At 50.1% G+C, this 20971-nt stretch overlaps 1 protein-coding gene and 1 long non-coding RNA gene across 2 annotated transcripts in view; one reads left to right on the top strand and one right to left on the bottom strand.

The window, feature by feature from the left end:
* Positions 1 to 6471, bottom strand: part of LOC107402607 (uncharacterized) — a 14577-nt gene extending 8106 nt beyond the window's left edge. The window contains exon 1 of the long non-coding RNA XR_013050890.1: positions 6280 to 6471. This is a non-coding gene — a long non-coding RNA (uncharacterized LOC107402607). The remainder of the gene's footprint in view (positions 1 to 6279) is intronic.
* Positions 6060 to 20971, top strand: Ahcy (adenosylhomocysteinase). Its single transcript, XM_042276561.2, has 10 exons — positions 6060 to 6210; positions 11661 to 11851; positions 13623 to 13698; positions 15339 to 15488; positions 15992 to 16104; positions 16597 to 16804; positions 16886 to 16973; positions 17067 to 17184; positions 18296 to 18490; positions 20147 to 20971. Exons 1-10 carry the CDS (start codon positions 6183 to 6185, stop codon positions 20276 to 20278), a joined length of 1299 nt encoding a protein of 432 aa, XP_042132495.1. The 5' UTR covers positions 6060 to 6182; the 3' UTR covers positions 20279 to 20971.

The raw sequence follows: 20971 nt of genomic DNA, 5'->3' as shown, positions 1-20971 counted from the left end.
GATGCGGCCTGCCCCCTTCATATGTCTCTCCTGGTTTCCTTTCCATTACGAAAGGATAGAAGAGCCAATCCCCACTAAGACACCACAGCGGTCCTAAACACGTACGTGCAGAAGAAAAGACCTGTAAAGTATATGAAGCAAAGGCCGCTGGATTGGAAAGGACAGATTTCAATAGCCCTTCCATCTTTGGGAAGAATAAAGAAGCAGAAAATCAGCAAGATTACAGAACTCTGCATCACCATTAGCCCGCAGCATGTAATGGACGTCTAGCAGATTCACGAAACAGCAGAACACACATTTGTTTCAGATGCTTGAAAACCATGCACCAAGACTAACCGCATCCTGGGTTGTCATCCTTTGTTTTCCATTGTGATAGAAGAAATATTTTTTTTTCTTTTTTTTCCGAGACAGGGTTTTTCTGTGTATTTTTACGCCTTTCCTGGAACTCATTCTGTAGCCCAGGCTGGCCTTGAACTCATAGAGATCCACCTGGCTCTGCCTCCCAAATGCTGGGATTAAAGGCATGCGCCACCACCGCCCGGCTGTGATAGAAGAAAATTTTACCAAAGAAACCTTAAGGGTTCCTTTTTGATCACAGTTCAGGGTAGAGTCCATCATTGAGGGGAAGTCAAGGCAGCTTGTATAAGCAGGCCACATCACCTCCACAGTGAGAAGAGAGCAACAGATGCATGCATTCTAATATCCAGCTCTCTTTCTTCATTTTATACAGCGCCAGGGTCTCCTGGCCAGGGAATGGTCCAACCCAAATGGGTCTTCCCAAATTGATTCAACCAGTGTAATCCAGATAATCCTTCACAGGCACGCCCAGAGGCCCATCTCCCAAGTGGCTTTAGAGTTTTCAAGGTAAAAATTGACACTGTGGTAGTTAGAAAGAAAATGGCCCCCAAAGGAAGTGGCACTATTAGGAGGTGTGGCCTTGTTGGAGGAAGTGTGTCACTGTGGGGGTGGGCTTTGAGGTCTCCTCTGCTCAAGCTTCGTTCAATGTGACACAGAGTGGCCTTCCTGTTGCCTGTAAGATGTAGGACTCTGAGCTACTTCTCCGGCCCCATGTTGGCCTGTGTACTGCTATGTCCAGCCATGATGATAATGGACTGAACCTCTGAAGTGTAAGCTGCCACCACAATTAAATATGTCCTTTATAAGAGTTGCTGTGGTCATGGTGTCTCTTCACAGCAATAGAAACTCAAATTGAAAAGAATTAAAACCATACAGAATACAGTCTCTAAACAATGGAATCAAACTAGAAATGTATGACAAAACAATAATGGGAAAATGTCTGAACCTTTCAAAGCTAAACAACACATGTCTAAAGAGTTCACTGGTCAAAAAGAAACCTCAGAGAATTTGTTTATTATTATGTGCACTCATGTGTGCCACAGTGCACATGTAGAGGTCAGAAGACAACATCCAGGACAGTTCTCTCCTAACTTCAGGTCAGGGTGTCTTTTGTTTCTGCTTAAGCTTTGCTAATTTCCACAAACTTCTAGGTAATTTTGCTGTCTCCACCCCCCATCTTGCCATAGAAGTGCTGGGAATGCCGAGCCACAACAGTTCCACCACATCTCATCTGTCTGGTGTGTGTGGTACCATATGGCCACTTGGTTACTTGCAGGCTTCATTTCAGAACTGAACCACAGGAGAATCTTTGCTGTTGTTTTGTTTTTGTTTTCAAGACAGGGTTTCTCTGTGTATCCCTGGCTGTCCTGGAACTCACTCTGTAGCCCAGGCTGGCCTCAAACTCAAAGAGATCCAACTGTCTCTGCCTCCTGAGTGCTGGGATTAAAGGTGTAAGCCACCATGTCTGGCTTGAGAACCTTTTTATTATTATTTTATTTTTTGAGATTATACTATAATTATATATAGTATAACATAATTATTTTCCCCTTCCCTTTCCTCCCTCCAACCATCCCATGAAGCCACCTGCCTTCCCACTCCCTTTAAATTCATGGTCTCTTTTCTCCTAATGGTGTGTGTGTGTGTGTGTGTGTGTGTGTGTGTGTGTGTGTGTGTGTGTGTACATACATATATATTTCTAAATACATAAATACAACCTTCCTAGTCCATATAATGTCACTTGCATATATATGTTTTCAGGGCTGATTGTTTGATATTGGATAAGCAGCAATTGGTGTGTTCTTTCCTGGGGAGGACTATTCTAGTCTCGGCATTCCCAGTTGCTTGTAGCTCTTTGTCTAGGGTTGAGGACTGCGTGAGCTTTCCCTCTCCCACGTTAGCATGCCTATTGGTACCGCTGTCCTTCAGGACATGCTTAGACAGCCATAGTGGTGAAACTCCATGGGTGTAGCCCCTCTGACATGTCTAGGACACACAATTTCACACCAAAAAAGGGCTCCCACAGGACATACAGACCATCCCACAGCATTATGCTGTGGGATGGTCTGTATGTCAAATTGCTCTGATTGGTCAATAAATAAAATACTGGTTGGCCAGTGGCCAGGCAGGAAGTAGGTGGGACAAGGAGAGAGGAGAATTGGGGAAACAGGAAGAAGGAGGGGGAGACACTGCCAGCTGCTGCCATGACCAGCAGCATGTGAAGACGCCGGTAAGCCACCAGCCACGTGGCAAGGAATAGATTTATGGAAATGGATTAATTTAAGCTATAAGAACAGTTAGCAAGAAGCCTGCCACGGCCATACAGTTTGTAAGCAATATAAGTCTCTGTGTTTACTTGGTTGGGTCTGAGCGGCTGTGGGACTGGCGGGTGACAAAGATTTGTCCTGACTGTGGGCAAGGCAGGAAAACTCTAGCTATCTGATAGTTTAGGAAGATAGTGGTCGTAGGTTCTCCTCCACGATCCATGGCTTCCCTAGCCGGGGTCATTGGCTAGGTCTCTAGCACCCGGCATGATTTCCCTCTGGTTGAGTAGGCTGTTAGTCTAACTTGAGAGCCGGTGGTTACTGCCAAGGTGTTTGTGCCGCTGCTGCACCTTAGGGATATTGTGCCATGCTGGTCATTGTTCTGGTTCAAAGGTGTCAGAGCTGGGTAGACCCTCTTTAGAAAGCTTCCATGGTGCCTTCAGGTACCATGAAATTTAGTTCTCAGGAAGGAGGCTTTCAGGTCAATTTTTATTTTCTTTTTAAACTTGGGTTCTGGAAAACAAATTCAGAAGCAACTCCATGAAGTTGTGCTCTGACCCACATGCATGCTAAAGCTTGTGTACCCACATGTATACATTATATACACATACAATCATAATAACAATAGTAAAAAGTGTAAATGTTATAAAAATAAAATAAAAATGTTAAAAAAATAAAATAAGAGTCAGGCATTGGTGATGTACACCTTTAATCCCAGTACTTGGGAGGCAGAGGCAGGCAGATTTCCGAGTTCAAGGCCAGCCTGGTCTACAAAGTGAATCCCAGGACAGCCAAAGAAACTCTGTCTGGGGAAAAAAAAAAGACTCAGATCAAAGGCTAGCAAGATGGCTTCTTAGTGGGCAAAGGTACTGGATACCAAGCTTGATGCTGTGAGTTTGATCCCGGGACCCACAGAAGCGAAAGGTGAGAACTGAGTCCCACAAGTTGTCCTCTGACCCCCCCCCACACACATGCAAGTGTGGTGACCTGCATACACAGAAATATATAAATAAATAAACTATAAAAAATAAAACCGATTTTATATTTAACACTCTCATGAAAGAAAGGTCCAAGCCTAAATAGTTTCACTGGGAAATACTAAGGATTAGAGAGTTTCTGGGTGGTGCACGTCTTTAGTCCCAGCACTCAGGAGGCATAGGCAGGCAGATCTCTGTGAGTACAAGGCCAGCCTGGTCTGCAGAGCAAGTTTCAGGACAGCCAGGGCTATTATACAGAGAAGCCTCAAAAAAAAAAAAAAAAAAAAAAAAAAAAAAAAAAAAACACAAACAAAAAACAAAACAACAACAAAAAAAACCACCAAAAAAAAAAAAAAACCCAAAAACCAAACCCACACACAAAACACAAACAAAACAAAACACAAAGATTAAAGAGTTATAGACACCCGAGAGAAGGCTCATGGTTATGAGTGATTACTGCTTTTGCGGAGGACCTAGGTTTGATTTCCAGGTTGATCCACATCAGGTGGATCACAACTCCCTGTAATGCCAGTTCCAGGGGATCCGATTCCAATCCGATTCCTTTCGGCCTCCAAGGGCACCTGCACACAGGTGGTGCACAAAACTCACACAGGCACACACATAATATAAACACAAATAGAAGTTTTTGGAAGAGTTAATAGGCATTCTATATAGTCTCTTTTAGAAACCAGAAGGAATACTGCTGTGTTCATCAGCTTCCTGTAACGATAACAAAAATACTTCAGACAATCAACTTACCAGGACAAACAGCCCAGCATGGTAGACCAAGCCTGTAATCTCAGTAGTTGAGAAGCTGAGGCAGGAGGATCTCAAGTTTGAGATGGGACAGGACTATATATTGAGGTCAAGGCCATTGAACTACATAATGACAGGGATGGAGGGGGGACAGACAGAAGAGAGAAAAGAAAGAAGGGAGGAGAGAGAAAGGAAAGGGAAGAGGTGTGTGTGTGTGTGTGTGTGTGTGTGTGTGTGTGTGTGTGTGTGTAAGAGATTGAGTGATTGATTTTGGTCCATGGTTTTGTAACCAGGATAGTAGAGTTTGTGTCTTGTCACTATAGAGGCCAATGAGCAGAGAGGGGATTGACTCTTTAGGACAGGCTTTATTCAGAGTCAGCAACCTGAGATGGCAATGGGATCACAAGGATGGGGCAGGGAGTGGGGAAGAGGACGGAGTAGAGGGAGGGAGCGTGTCCTAGTTTGCTTTCTGCTGCTTCGGTAAACACCACGACCGAAAGCAACTTGAGGGAAGAGTTTATTTCAGCTTACCCTTCCGGGTAACAGTGCATCACTGAGGGAAGTCAGGGCAGGAAGTCAAGGCAGGAACCTGAAAGTAGAAACTGATACAGAAGCCATGGGGAACTGCTGCTTACAGGCTTGCTCCCCATGGCTTGCTCAGCCTGCTTTCTTATATACCTCAGGAACAACTACTCAGGGTGGCACCACCCAAAATGGGCTGGTCCTCCCGTCAATCATCAACAAAGAACATTCTCCACAGGCCTGCCTACAGGCAATATGGATGGAGGCATTTTCTCAATTGAGGTCCCTCTTCCCAGATGACTCTTGCTTGTGTCAAGTTGACACTCTAACCTCTTCCTGAGGCCATGTTCAATTAAGGCAGAGTTAGTTGCATATAGCAGGTCGTGGGGTGCAGCTGGATACTCAGGGGAGGGTTTGGGACCCTTCTCTCCACTCCATGAGATGTAAACAGTAAACAAGTCCAGCTGGGATAATCCTTTTACAAGGGGGCCAACTGAGCGCCCCAGAGATGGTGTTTGCCCACAACACGGGCCTGGCTCCTACATGAAAGCTATTGGCAGTTATGGCTGCTGAGCCACGGGTGAGCTATCTATGCTCCTATGGATAGCTCCACGCTCTTTTCCACGTGGGCGGCTTGTGGGTCACCAAACAAAAGCAATAAGAAGACATGATAGTAGAATGAGGACTTGTTGAGGTAGGGGCGGGCAAGGGAGGGAGGGAGAGAGAGTGTCACAATGCAACTTGTAATTTTCCTTATTTTTCTTTTGGAGACACTTTCTAGCCCAGGCTAGCCTGGAACTAACTAGCTGTAAGACCAGACTGGCCTCGAACTTGTGGCAGTCCTCCTGGCTCTGTCTCCCGAGTTGTTGGGATTACAGGCGTGTACCACTAGGCCCAGCTCTTTACTTGTATCCTGTGCGGTAGAGAGTCTTGCATACCAGAAGAAATTAAGGCTCAGGGAAGTAAATCGGCCTGAAAGTTCTGCATTGTTTTGACCTCTGGTTCACTGGCTGAACGATGGGAGAAGAACCTCCCCTCTCCACACTCTCTTCCTGCCGGGTGCCAGGAGTCCAAAGGCCAAGGAACATAAAATGTATTATTTTTTGTGGTTGGGATCAAAGTCCAGGCTCATTGCCGCTCAGCTCTGCACCTCCCGCTAGACTCCGCCCCCAAGTCTCAGCCCCAGCGGGACTCATGAATATTCAAATAAGGAGATATTTAAAGACGCCGGCGCCAGGCGTAGATCCCTGCCCCGCGCCGTCCGGCCCCCTTCATTGAGTTCATCAGTCCTAGCGGAAGCGCCGCCAGCATGTCTGATAAACTGCCCTACAAAGTCGGTGAGTCCCAGGGGTGCAGTCCTCCGCAGCGACTCGGCTCCCCGCCCTGGGCTTGTTGTCCGTACCAACCTGAGTCTGGTCTAGGCGGCGGCCTCGGGGCGCCCGGGACCCCTAAAATCGCTGGCCTGGCCTCGCAGGTGCCTGGGGGTTGGAGTCCGCGCGCCGCAGAGAGCTAGGAGTGGGAAGCAGCCACGAACTACAAGTCCCGGCGTGCCCCGCGGCAGACGCCCTGAGCGGCGGCGCGGGCTACGATCCTTGGTTCAGCAGCGTGCTTCTCGCGTAGAGACTGGCCCTTGGGAAGCGGACCTAGCGGGTCTGGCTCTGGCTCTGGTGTCTGGTGGCCTGTGTGGCCCCCAACAAGGGTCCACCACCTTCTGGGCCTTGAGCGGGGCCGGAGAGCGCACTGGTGCTCCAGGTGCTAGTGAGGAGAGGCCTGGAAGGCAAGTCCCGGTGCACCGGGCACTTGGGGCCAGCTCAGTCTGTGGGGTTAGCTGGTGCACGACCAGAAGAAAATTTAGAATGGTTAGAAATTCCCCATCCTTTCGTCCCGGCGACGGAAAGCTGACCGAGTAAACAAATGTTAGGCTGAGCGTTTGCAATGGGATAGGCGCTGCCTTGTAGCATTATTCTAGACTAATCCATTTTATTACCCTAGCTCCCTAGGGAAGGACGATTCCCCTTTTACGATGAAAACCCAGAGGTATAGAAGTTATTTTCCCAGAATCTTGCAACTGGGAAGTGGTTGGCTAGAATTTGGACCCAATACGTCATGACCCCTGGGCTCATCTCTTTCACTGCTGTCTGTATGCAAGGGGACACACGTGGGAACAACCCTAATGAAATTTCAGCACAATCCAATTCAGGCTGGGCTTAGTGACACAAGCTTGTTATCCCAACACTCACTTCTGAGGCTGAGGATCGATCAGAGGTCGGCCTGGGCATACAGTGAATTCCAGGTCAACTTGTGCAAAATAGGGAGACCATCTCAACAAAACTACAAACTAACAAAAAAAAAAAAAAAAAAAAAAAAGCAATTCAGGCCGGCTAGCCTTTAAGATAACTTCAAGATGCCATATAGACAGATGCTATGCCATTATACAGAGAAGGAACCTGACCACGTGACTTGGAAAATTCTTATTAAAATAGTTCATCAGCCGCCAGTAGATCATCGTCTCCATTGGTTAGATGCTGGAACTGGGGTTTAAGTCAGCGTTGTCATACTGTGGAGGGGTGGGGACCATGGGTTGTGTGGATAGGTCCTTTTGTCATACTGTGGGGGTGTGGGGACCATGGGTTGTGTGGATAGGTCCTTTTGTCATACTGTGGAGGGGTGGGGGACCATGGGTTGTGTGGATAGGTCCTTTTGTCATGCTGTGGGGGTGTGGGGACCATGGGTTGTGTGGATAGGTCCTTTTGTCATACTGTGGGGGTGTGGGGACCATGGGTTGTGTGGATAGGTCCTTTTGTCATACTGTGGAGGGGTGGGGACCATGGGTTGTGTGGGTAGGTCCTTTTGGCTTGCTCTTTTTGACAGGTGTTCCTGTGACTTCTGTAACTCTGGTCCCTTGGCACCCAGAGCTCCTCCTGTCCCTCTGGAGTGGAAGTCCCAGGAGAACTCTGGGACGGGCACAGCTGCCACAGGGGCATTGAAAGAATCTTTTTTAGCTAGAGGCACAGGTGATCGTAGATGGGGTGGGATTTAAGCAGGAAAGCCCGAAACCCATTGTCCTCTCCAGGAAGGCCTTGAGAGCAGCCTCACCATCGGTCCTGCCTCTGACTGGAGGCTGTAAATGCTGGAAGTTAGACTAGGTTTTCCCTCCCTCCCTCCCTCCCTCCCTCCCTCCCTCCCTCCCTCCCTCCCTCCCTCCCTTTTGCCATCCTTGCCCTGTGCCAACCTTTTATGAATCTTTGCTCATTTAGTTTTAGCAGATGATGTGGTCAATAAACATTTTCTGGTCTCCTCCTTGCCGGTCACTGGAGATATAAAAGTGACTCAGGTGAGACAGGGAGGTGGCCTCTGTAGTGTAGTACGGTCTCTTTGTGTTTTGAGATGGGTCACTTTTCACTCTCCATGGCTCCCAGCCCCCATTCTCATCTCTCCTCACTGAACTCCCGGCATCCTCCACAGCACTGTGCTTAGAGGCTTATGTCTTAGAGTTGGCCAATAGGATCTTTCAAAGGACAAATCTGGTCATAGAATGACACCTCTTTTGAAACTCTGTAGATGACCTACCTCACTGCAAGTAAAGTCTTGATTCTTCTTTTTTTTTTTTTGGGGGGGGGGCGGTTCGAGACAGGGTTTCTCTGTGGTTTTGGTGCCTGTCCTGGATCTCACTCTGTAGACCAGGCTGGCCTTGAACTCACAGAGATCCCGCCTGGCTCTGCCTCCCTAGTGCTGGGATTAAAGGTGTGCACCACTGCCACCCAGCCATCCTGATTCTTAATGCCTCTGAGTCAGCCTGGCCCGTTTTCAGTTTTTTTTTCTTTCTCATTTTTATTATATGTATATGTATGGGTGTTTTGCCTGCATGCATGTCTATGACCATGAGTGTGTGGTGCCTACAGAGGCCAGAGGAAAGCGCTGGATCCCCTGGGACTGGAGTTACAGGCAGTTGTGACTCTCCGTGAGCTGTCAGGAACTGAACCCCAGTACTCTGGAAGAAGGCCAGTGGTCTTAACCATTAAGCCATCTCTCCAGCCCCTCCATTTTCAGGCGTTTTTTGAGCATACCCTGAGCCAGGTACTTCATGTGGCACTTGGTCTGAGCCATCCAGGTTCACTGCTCGTGTTAAAGCCCTATGATGGGAGAGGTCCGTGTGGCTGAGCAGCTGGTGAAGGGGACGAGGTGGAGACAGAAGCAGCTGGTAGACTGGGGAGGGGCCTGAAGGAGGGGCCTGAAGCCAGGGAAGGATTAGGATTTTAAAGTTTTAAAGGTTTCCCACTGGGCTGTAATGAGGAGCATGGTATGTGGGAACAAAGGGGGACCATGAAGCTGCTTTGTAGGTCCAGCTGCGAAGTGGTGCTTTACACCAGGGTGAGATGTTCAGTCAAACTGAAGGCATGGGGCATAGTGGCCCACACCTTTAACCCCAGCACTTGGGAGGCAGGGGCAGGCAGTTAGTTATCTGTGAGTTTGAGGCCAGGCTGTTCTGCATAGTTTCAGGACAGCTGGGCTACATAATAGACTCTGTCTCAAGAAACAAAACAAAGCAGTAACCCAACAACAGCAAACACAAAACAAAAAAAACCCAAACCCCCCACACCAGAACTAACCAACCAAACAAATATGCTGACAGAAGCAAATATGGAAACAGGAAATCTTACAGGTTCGGGGCCAGAATGGTTGATTGAATGGTGATTTCATTTCCTGAAATGGGAGGATTGAGGGTGTGTGGCCAAGGAGTCTTGAGGGCTCCTACTTGATGGATAATAATTGGACAGCAGTCTAGAGGTGCTGAGTCAGCAGCTGGATTATGTGAGCCTCAAATTCCTGGGAGAAGTTTGCACTGGAGGTAAATACGTGGGAGTCAGCACCACAGGGAAGGCATTCAGAATCATCTGAGTAGGACTTACTTGGCAGGAATTGGAGAGGGGCGGAGATGGGTCCTCAGGGCTGGATGCCAAGGCAAAGCAGTCTTTAGTGGGGTCCCTGCTCCTGTGAGAAACCTAAGCATAGATAATTACCCCAGTGGTACCCGGAATGGAACAGTGAGATCTGAGGGGTGAGAAAATTGGGGACCAGGGACAGCTTGTCCTTTTTGACAAACAAGAATGCCTAGTCTAAGCACAAATGAGGATGGACTTCGTGGAAGGAAAGTGAATGACTGTGAATTGTGAAGTAATGTTATCTGTCGATGGGAAAGATTGCCTGGGGAGAGGAGAAGGGGATAAACTTAACTTGGAAATGTAGGATTGCTGGGATGTGCCTGGCATCCCTTGAGTGTTATGTTCATAGTAAGCAAGACTGTCGTCCTGGGGCCATGGTTCTCCTGCTGGTTCAGGGCCTTAAGGTACAGCAGAGAGCTGGCTCCAACCAGGTGGAAACTTTGACTTTTGCTGACTAGGTCTCTGCGAAGCTCAGGGTGGCTTCAAAATCATGGCACTTCCTCAGCTTCCCTAGTGCTGGGATTACAGGCATGAAGCTACCCACCTAGCTTCGGGCGTGAGCTTTGCCAAGGGAGGTCTCAGAGGCTAAGAGAGCAGGGGGTGGACATGGGATCCTAAATTGAAAGAAAGAAGAGGAGATCATGAAGGGGGCTTGGTAAGGATACTGGAAACTGATAAAATCAAAGGTTTAGAGTCTGAGCTGCTCCCTCTTGGAGTTGGGAGTCTATAGGGAGAAGGCATGACTAGAGGTAGTTGCTTGAAATTCAGATTTCTGAAGGAACTCTCATTGATAGCCTGGGGTAGTGTGTGTGTGTGTGTGTGTGTGTGTGTGTGTGTGTGTGTGTGTGTGTGTGTATGTATGTGTGTGTGTGTGTATGTGTGTGTATATGTATGTGTGTGTGTGTGTGTGTGTGTGTGTGTAGCCGAGTGAACCCTCTATAGGGTGGAGTGAACTTGGGAACTGTTTGTTTGGTGCTAGAAGCTGAACTCAGGGCCTTGGACACACCCTCCCACTGCTCCTTAGAAATTATTTAATGTAGTGTAGGAAGCAGAATATTAATAAAGTCTTATTAGTATTAGTATTTGAGATAGGGCTCCATGTGCCCAGCTTGGCCTTGAACTTGCTATGTAGTCAAGGATGACCTTCCTCCTGCCTCCATCTGGAATTAGGCATGTTCCACCACTCCTGGCCTGTTTAACTATTTGCTAAATTATTAAAATGTCTGTAGCAGCCTCCTTTTCTCCTTTACCCCTCATTTCCTAGAGTGAGTGAGGTCTGACTGAGCTCCCCAAAGGTAAATGCTCAGCTGGCAAGTGTGCCTGTCTTCATAAGCCTGAGGGCCTGGTTCACATCTCCAGCACCCATATAAACTGCAAGCACCTATAACCTCAGTGCTGAAGAGGCGGAGGCAGGAGGCCTACCCAGCCAAGTCAGTGAGCTTCAGGTGCAGTGAGATCCTGTCTCAAAAAATGAGACAGAAATGGGAAAGACGCTGACATTGGCCTCTGGCCTCTATGTACGTGCATACATAAAAAATAATTCAGAAACAAACAAAACCCACCATGAACCCCAGGCCCATCCTCTTGCACCTTCTGGATTTGATTTTTTCCCGGGGAGCGACATGGAGGTTGGTAGGTGTCAGTGGAAAGGATCGACAGTGGGATTCACAGTCTCAGCTGTTTTTCAAGGGGCACGTCTCTGTGTTGTGAGTGACAGACTGCTGTGACAGATTGCTCAGCCCAGGGGCTCTAGGGTCACACTTGGATCAGTCCTTACACGGTGATGGTGCTTCATGGCTGAGGGGAGGAGGTGGCTCACGTAACTTGCCATCTTGTTCCTGCAGCGGACATTGGACTGGCGGCCTGGGGACGGAAGGCCCTGGACATAGCTGAGAATGAGATGCCAGGTTTGATGCGCATGCGGGAGCTGTATTCGGCGTCCAAGCCACTGAAGGGTGCTCGGATTGCCGGCTGCCTGCACATGACTGTGGAGACTGCTGTCCTCATTGAGACTCTCGTGGCCCTGGGTGCTGAGGTGAGGTCCGCAGCTCTGTGACTGCTTTGAGTCCCTTGCCTTCTCTGGGTTCCGCCATGGAAGAAGACAGTACTGGTAGGGAGACCTAGCTGGCAGAGCCCCTTCTGGTCACGTGGGTTTCCTCTCTGTTTCCCACTGCTGGCCACCTGTTGTGGCAGATAGTCTTGTGTTTTTCCTCCAGTTGGGAGGATAGCTGACTCCTCAGTACATCTTCCTGCCTGAGAAGAAAACCCCAATATCCCGTTTAGTCATCCAAAAGCATGCCCGTTGGCCTTCTTAGGGGTCAAGTGCCTTCTAGAAAGTCATAGTTGCTAGAAAGGTAGAGTGCTATGATTCATTGAGCCTGGATCATATGTAGTAAGACCTCAAGGAGGGCCCTGGTAGAGTAGGGTAACCACAAATAGGAATACTTGAGGGCTTGTTTGTACAGCATCCCACTCTGTAGCCTAGGCTGTCTAGGCTTGAGCTATCTTTCTACCTCAACCTTGCAAGTACTGGGATTTAACTGCTCACACCCACCTCCTCTGACCTGTTTTTAGATTTGTTTTATTTTATGTGTATGGATGTTTGCCTGCATCTACATCTGTGTACCACTTGTATGTAGTGCCTGAGCAGGCCAGAAGAGGGTGTCAGTTTCCTTACAACTGGAGATGGTTGTAAGCTACCATGTGGGAGCTGGGAATCGAACTCGGGTCCCGGAAAAGCAGCCAGTGCTATCAACCACCGACTCTCCAGCCTCATTGCCTTCTTTTTATTTTCACCATTCCCTTTGTTGGTGATCTGATCTCATGGCTGTATTAAATAGTGCCTGTGTGGGGATGACTCATGTACACGCCTGACCGGGACCCACAGTCTCTCATGCCTAAGTATTGATATAAACCACTTGGAGATCGAGCACACATCCCAGGCTGAACAAGTCCAAGCAAACCTAGCAGTTCTCTGCCCCCCTCATCCTGAAGTCTTGGCCTTGAGATTCTCTGCGGGAGGACCCTGGAGTAGCCGGCAGTCCCACATCACTTCCACTGTTGCTGCTGTTTCTCCCCTGCACCCTGCTTTAGAAGCTCCTTCCCTGTCTGCTTGTTCACATAGCACTGGAGTAATGTTTGTCATTTAATTGGATGTATGTGATGGTTTTGTCGGTACCTTCATGTGTGTGTAGGTACCGCATACGTGCCTGGTGCCCCCGAGCCCAGGAGTCGGTATCTGGTCCCCTGGAACTGAAGGTGGTTGTAAGCTGCAGCATGGGTGCTGGGAAGCAAACCATGGTCCTTTAGAAGCGCAGCACGTGCTCCCCCTGCTGAGCCATCTTTCCAGTTGTTTATTTGTGTGTTTTGAGTCAGAATCTCACTGTATAACTCAAGCCGGCCAGGAAGTCCCCATACGGCCCAAGCTGGCCTTGAACTCTGATCTTCCCACCACTTGAGTACTAGTACTAGGATTATAGGTATGTCACCAGGCCTGCTCAGTGATTTATTGCCCCCCCCCCCCTTTTAGGATTATAGGTATGTCACCAGGCCTGCTCAGTGATTTATTGCTCCCCCCCCCTTTTAGGATTATAGGTATGTCACCAGGCCTGCTCAGTGATTTATTGCCCCCCTCCCTTTTTTTAAGCTCTGGTGGTCTGTTTTTACTGCTCTGGCTTCTAGCCATTCACTTGCCCGGAGTCCTCAGCCGTTCACTCTTGGCTTCAGGGCTTTCCTTTCCCCGTTCCTAACAGGGCGCTTCATAGCCACACCAGTGACCAACAGCCTCGTTTTCCTGGCTCTTCTAGGTGCGCTGGTCCAGCTGCAACATCTTCTCTACTCAGGACCACGCAGCGGCTGCCATTGCCAAGGCCGGCATTCCAGGTGAGCGGGCCTGATGTGGGCTGTGTGAGAGCAGATTAAGCATTTTGCTTTTTGGTGTTCTCTTCCTGACTCCTGTAGCAATAGGCTTCCATATGCAGACAGAGACCCTCAGCCTATTGACTTAGAGCAGAGAGCGGCTTTGTCCTCCACCTCATCTCAGATCCCATGGGAAATACTTCCTGACCCGCTGAGCTACGTGGTCTCTAAGGAAAGGATCTTCAGATTGGGAGCCACATGGTGCAGAGGGAAGGAAGTTCCTTAGAGGGACTCTGTGCATCCTTTTCTAAAGGACTGGTGAGGTGTAAGGCAGAAGAAGAGCCTCAGAGGTGCACTGGCTGAGGTATGGTAGTTTAGGAATTTGAGAAAGACTTTTGCTGCAGAATGGTACATGCCTTTCTGGACTGCAGCCGGGGGTGGGGGGTGGGGGTGGGGATGGAGGTGGGGGGGCACCAGGGAGGGCTTGTTAGATTCAGTGGTGATTAAATAGAATATACAAGAATCTTTGTCAGGAGCTGGAGAGATGGTTCAGCAGTTAAGGGCACTGGCTGCTCTTCCAGAGGACCCGGGTTTGATTCCTAGTACTCACATGGTGGCTCATAACCATCTGTAACTCTAGACCTAGGAGATCCAGTATCCACTTCTGGCCTCCTCAGGCTCCAGGCAAGCACAGGGTACATAGACATACTCTAGACAAAACACTTAGACATTTGTGGGCGGGGTCCCTAATTCTGTAGGTAGACAGGGCCTTGGGAAGGGTTCCTCTGTAGCCTCACAGGGCTGAGTGCCTGTCAGCAGCCCCCACCTTGGTGAGGCTTGGTGGCTCTCCTTCAGGAGAGGCCTTGTGTTCAACAGCATTATCTTCTACAGTTGTGGGGAGGGAGGCAGCCGACTGCTTGGCCGGTGTCCTGTGCAAACAGGAGACTCTTGAACCCCACACCTGTGGAGTTCCCCCTGATGGGAGGAGCACCGGCCAGCCGCCAGCACCCTCGTGGCACGTGCTGCTTTACAGTGCTGTGCTGAGTGCTGCATTTCCTGGTCTCCCCTGGGGGGTTTGTGATAGCAATACCTCCTCGTGGGGTTTGCCCACGAGGATGGGCATGGAGCAGTTACAGTACCTGGCACAGAGAATGCTCCATCTCTGGTAGCTTCTACAGGGGAACTTTGCCCAGGCATCACCTGAAATTACCCACCAAGACTGCCAGGCCCTCACGACCTTTCAGTGAACAAATCTAGGATCCTACCTGGTGGTGCCCAGTGAGTAGGACGTGGGAGTCCTGTCCTGTGTGGGCCAGTGCCCTACTCCCTGGAGCCCAGGGAGGAGATGCAAAAGGGAATAATTATTTCTAGACGCCTATGTCTAGGGCTGTGCGTGGCCTCTGTGTGTGTCACTTGATTTCTGCTATTGAAGCTCCATTTATAGAAGAGGTAAAGGGAGTTTCTCAAAGTCACGTGGCTGGGAAGTTCAGAGCCAGGGTTTGAGCTTAGGTCTGTCTAGCTTCAAGCTGTGTGCTTCTCACTGCTGTGTTTTATGAGGATGGACTTACCTAGGGGTGGGCGTTAGGAAGGAGACCGTACTGGCTCTGTTGGTGTGGTTTTCTGGAACCTCCCTGCCAGCTTCTCATGTGGCACTCACCCTGCAGTGTACGCCTGGAAGGGCGAGACAGATGAGGAATACCTGTGGTGCATCGAGCAGACGCTGTACTTCAAAGACGGGCCCCTCAACATGATCCTGGACGATGGAGGTGACCTAACCAACCTCATCCACACCAAATACCCACAGCTTCTGTCAGGTAAGCGGGTGGGCTGGGTACTCGTGAGCCTGCTCCTTCACAGACATGAGGAATGGGCCCGGCAGATTCTCCATAGGACTGGGGACAGGAGGTTCCTGCAGGCATGGAGGCTGCCTTCTGACTTGTGATGTGAAGCCAGGGTAGCTGGGGGTGGGGGCAGAGCTGACTGAGTTCATAAGCCAAGGCTGAATACAGAAGGCCCTGAGGTAGGAAAAACGAGCCACGACTAAAGGAAGGAAGCCTTCTCCTGAGGGTGTTGTGGGCTCTGACAGGGTAACTGGGGGAAGAATGGTGTCGGGCACTGGCACAGTGGTGGGTGGAGGACACTGGAGGTTGAGTCATTAGGCCTGTAGGACTCTGTATAGGACGGCATCCGATGACGCCTCCCCTTTTGCTGGCCTCGGTGACGGTGGACTTTACAGTCAGGTACAGAGATGGGAGTGACTGGGAGTGAAAGGACTTTGGGTAGAGATGTGTTCTCTGATGTTCTTCCTCTCGTTCAGGCATCCGAGGCATCTCTGAGGAGACCACGACCGGGGTCCACAACCTCTACAAGATGATGGCCAATGGGATACTGAAGGTGCCTGCCATCAATGTCAACGATTCCGTCACCAAGGTGAGCCCTGGGGTAGAGTCCGCTCCGGTCATTGGTGCCCAGTGAGCTTAGGAGTGGATCTCTGAAGGGTGTCCGGGAAGGGTATGGCCTGGGGCATGAAGCCCTTACCTGAGGGGGGGTGGGGCAGCAGTCTGAGGGTGGTAAGTGCATTGAAGGGAGACCCGCACAGTGAATCGTAGCTGTTCAGGAACATTGTGGCTTTGGTTGTCAAGAGCTTTAAAGTTAAGCACGTTCTTAGACTCAGCAACCTGCCCTGGGCATTGATGCCCCAGAAAGGCTTCTAGATCAGCAGGGAACAGCCAGGGAGATAGTCTTAAGGGTGATGATGAGGAGGGACATGGTGGGTGGGGCCTTGTCTAGTGGAGAGGAGTCTTAGGGGTCCGCCCAGGCTGACAGTCCCAGTGGGCTCAAGTCTCAGCCCTGTGGGATGCTCGGAGGCCTGGCCTCAGGGTCTTGCCTGCCCCCATCGTCCCCTCGCCCCTCTCCTTTCAGAGCAAGTTCGACAACCTCTATGGCTGCCGGGAGTCCCTCATAGATGGCATCAAACGGGCCACAGATGTGATGATTGCGGGCAAGGTGGCGGTGGTAGCAGGCTATGGTGACGTGGGCAAGGGCTGTGCCCAGGCCTTGAGGGGTTTTGGGGCCCGAGTCATCATCACCGAGATTGACCCCATCAATGCACTGCAAGCTGCCATGGAGGGTATGATAGTGTGAGGGTTGGCTGTTGGGGTAGAGGAGGGGTGAGGCCACCTTTGATAACACACGTTCCGTGTCCGTGCAGGCTATGAGGTGACCACCATGGACGAGGCCTGTAAGGAGGGCAACATCTTCGTCACCACCACAGGCTGTGTCGACATCATCCTTGGCCGGTAGGTACGGGTGGGAGTCCCAGGGAGCAAAGGCACACAGGCTTGGGGCCGTTCTTGGTCTCAGGTCTCTCACAGGCTTGGGCCCCCTCACAGGCACTTTGAACAGATGAAGGACGACGCCGTTGTGTGTAACATTGGACACTTCGACGTGGAGATCGACGTGAAGTGGCTCAATGAGAATGCTGTGGAGAAGGTGAACATCAAGCCCCAGGTGAGAAGCCCCAGCCTTCCCCGCAGGGCTGGCGGTGAAGGGCTGAGGAGGCGGAGCGGGCTTGTAGGTGCCCACCATGGAAGCTGTTGTAACCTAGACAGTGATGTGTGTGTTGGAGAAGCCTGGGTTCCGCGCTAGGTTGGAGGTATCAGGGTTGTCGCTGAGGCCTCTGAAGTCCCCGAGGGTATCAGCAGGTGTGTGGAGCATAGTGACCTAGCTGCTTCAGAACGCCCCCTTGTGCTGTGAGGGAGGATCGCATACAGCGGTGGCTGCAGAGACAGAGCTCTGCGGGTGTTCCTAGCCCAGCAGGCATGCTGGCAGCTGAAGTGCATGGGCTGATGGCAGCAGGGTCAGGATGGGGGAGGTCGGGAGAGGGGCGGGCACTGCTGCATTTCTGTCTAGAGCAGCTCTGCCAAGTAGGCCATTGGTGAGGTAGAGAGAGGACAGCTTTGCCACAGGGCACTGAGAGATGAGTTCTTTGGGGTATATGCAACTCTGTTTGGCTTTTATTTGTTGTTGGTTTATTTATTTCTTACCTGATTAAATAAAAGTAATGCTCCCGGAAGACTTTTTGGCTTTGTACATCAAGAGCTTTTAAGTTAAGCTCTATTTTGCCTTGTAGAGCTGGAGATTAAACCCAGTGCTTCATGTAAGCTAGGCAAGCACTGTTAGCAAGTGAGCCACGCCCCCCGGCCCTGCATTCAACTAGATATATGACCCGGGTTCAATTCCCAGCACCCACATGGCAGCTCACAACTGTCTGTAACTCCAGCTCCAAGGCACCCAATATCCCTGGCAAAATACCAATGCACATAAAATAATTTTAAAAAATGATAGTCATGTATGTGAAGGATTCAGTACAGAGTGTATGGCAATAATGGCAGTACTATCTGCTACCTCCTGAGTACCTACAGTATGTCAAGTGCTTTATAGGTCTGGATTCATTGAGTTCTCATAACAGACCAGTGCGGCAATTGGCTACTCTTAATTGTATGTGCTAGCTCTGTAGGGTGGTTGTTTGGGGGCATTTTAGGCCATCTTGTGCAGGGTAGGGGGTGGGCAGAGGCGGGCAGTACCCACCATCCCTTACTGTTGCCACGGGGACTCGCAGGTGGACCGCTACAGGCTGAAGAATGGGCGCCGCATCATCCTGCTGGCTGAAGGCCGGCTGGTCAACCTGGGCTGTGCCATGGGCCATCCCAGCTTCGTGATGAGCAACTCCTTCACGAACCAGGTGATGGCACAGATCGAGCTGTGGACCCACCCAGATAAATACCCCGTCGGGGTTCACTTCTTGCCTAAGAAGGTAAGTTCTTGACTTTGACTGCAAGCTAAGGCCCATGTGCTGGCTCCTGGGCTCCCTGTGTGGGCTTGCTAGAGTTTCTTAAGTGTCTGTCTGCCCTCTTATTTGTCCTCCATAGTGTCCTCCATAGTCCGCAGTGCTCCCTGGAGCACACCCACAGTGGCGTGGGCTTTGGGGTGTGACTCCCCAGCTTTGAAGCTGTAAAGTGAAGGCGGGAGTATTTTCCTCACTAATGGCGAGGACCTCCGAGTGTCTCCAAGGATTGGGTGGGTAGTTGGTAAAGTAGGCTGGGTGGGAAGTGAAGGGTTTGAAGAATACACGCTCCAGGTAAAGGGGTGGCTGCCACTCAGCTGTCACCAGCCCAGAACACAGCTCCAGAGGACAAGCCTTCTGAGCGCTGAAGAGAAGCCATATGCTAAGGTCTTGGTATGAAATAATTTTAAAATATAGGCAACATATTGTAGTTTTAAAAAACTGGATTGGCCCCATTTGGTTTGTTTGTTCATCTGTTTGGTTCTGAGACAGGGTCTCATAGCCCTGATTGGCCTGGATCTCAGTATGTAGACCAGACTGGCCTTGACTCCTAGGTCTGCCTGCTTCTGCCTCCTGAGAACTGGGATTAAAGGCAAGAGCCTCCATGCTTGTCTTGGGTCTTTTGTTTGTTCATTTTGTGGTGTTAGACATGGAGCCCAGGTTCTTACACATGCTGCACAAATACCCCTTAGCTGCATCCCTAGTACTTGGGTGGGTCAACTGAGCATGTCCGTAAGATGCATGTGGTCAAAGGGTTATTAAGTACCTTAGTTGATGATAGTAGCCACCACTGACTAACTTATCCTCTTGAACAAAAAAATCTGAATGTCACTGATCTTTGTGACAGCTTCAAATGGTGGGTATTTATTACGTGTGCCCTACAAATGAGGAAACCAAGGTTTAGAGGCTGGTGTGCTCTTGGGAGTCAATGGGACTCCAGCTGTCCAGGCGGTCACCCATTAGTGGCACACTGGTACAGTGCTGTGGGAAGAAAGGCAGCCTGAGCTAGACTGGCCAGGCATAGGAGGCCTTCATCCTGCTTCTAACTAATATGGATTCCAGGTTAGGCCCGTCTTGCCTTGACTTGCATCTAGCTTGAACCTGTTAATCACTTTCTTTAGGTTCCTCATCTGCTAACGTAGGCATAATCCTTCCCTTCCTACCCCTGGGGAATGTTTGTGAAGCTCTAAGAACATTGAACATAAAACTGCTTGGGAATGTAGACGCACTCTGGGCTGGGCTGTAGGCAGAGTGTCATGCCATCATGAGGTAGGACTTTGCGAAGAGAGAGTGCCTCTTGATAATATGTCCTAGGCCATAGTCCATTTCAGGAAGCATGCTGGTTAGCGCTTGAGTTAGAGGAGGTGAGGAGATATTGGTGGTGCCACCAGAATTGTGATGGGAGGGTGTGTGTGGTTCTTTTTTTTTTTTTAATTAGTTAATTTTACACCCCCACGGGGAGCTGGGCAGCCGAGACAGCACCCTGAAGCTGGCCATAAGGCTGGGACAAGGTGTAGTGAGAGCAGTACCCCTTGCCAGCACCGCCTAGAGCAGTTTCTGTCGGCTAGAGGCGGGCGAGTGGACTAGAGCGTGACACTAACTCCAGGTTTTTCTGTTCCTCTCCAGCTGGACGAGGCAGTGGCCGAAGCCCACCTGGGCAAGCTGAATGTGAAGCTCACCAGGCTGACAGAGAAGCAGGCCCAGTATCTGGGCATGCCCATTGACGGCCCCTTCAAGCCTGATCACTACCGCTACTGAGAGCCGGGACTGCCCTTCACCTTCCAGCTGCCATCCTTGTTCCAGGCCCTCCTTCTCTTTCCCAAGAGCAAACGTCACCAACTCTGCTGTTGCTTCACTGGTGTTCGTCCCGCTGGGGCTGGTCACTCTGTCTTTGGACCGTGTTGTGTCCTTCATACCGTTCCGGGTGTGGTGAGGGGGACTGAGAGTCTCCAGTCAAGATAGAGGTACCTGGGAGCCACCCACAGGGGACATGAGCTCCCGAGTCTTGGAGGTCCTGAGGCTGTGGCTAGTGGTGGTCACAAGCCCCTGGACTTTACCATCCAAGCCCTCACGTGGTCTTTAGATCCATGTGCTTGGTTTCTGGGCCCGGGACCTGAGAAGGAGCTCTACCAAAGGGCAGGAACCAGTGGAGTTGGAAGGTTCCTCAGAGCTTGGCTTATTCACCATTGGGCCGCCTCTTCAATCTCGATACTGAGGTTGGTACTTTTGGTCCCTATTTCACAGGGGTGAGAATAGATTAAGAAAGGACAAATGACAGCTGGAGATTGAAAGGGTCAGAAAAAACCAATAGGCGAAGATCTATCACTATTTGTAATTGATGGTTCCTATCACAAGCCTGGGTCACAAAGAGATTCATTTGGTCTATAGTGTTTAGAATGTTAACAAAGGAAGGTGGATTAAATAAAATATCTGGTGCCTAAGGAATTTCGA

Source organism: Peromyscus maniculatus, chromosome 4 (genome assembly GCF_049852395.1).
Source record: "Peromyscus maniculatus bairdii isolate BWxNUB_F1_BW_parent chromosome 4, HU_Pman_BW_mat_3.1, whole genome shotgun sequence".
Lineage (NCBI taxonomy): Eukaryota > Metazoa > Chordata > Mammalia > Rodentia > Cricetidae > Peromyscus > Peromyscus maniculatus.
This window is presented reverse-complemented; position numbering and strand designations above follow the sequence as displayed.

Bases quoted from the DNA above. Each gene is read 5' to 3' on its own strand.
- Ahcy (XM_042276561.2), top strand. From the start codon at position 6,183: ATGTCTGATAAACTGCCCTACAAAGTCG. The intron at 16,805-16,885 runs GTATGATAGTGT...GTGTCCGTGCAG, and splicing joins ACTGCAAGCTGCCATGGAGG to GCTATGAGGTGACCACCATG. The intron at 17,185-18,295 runs GTGAGAAGCCCC...GGGGACTCGCAG, and splicing joins AGGTGAACATCAAGCCCCAG to GTGGACCGCTACAGGCTGAA.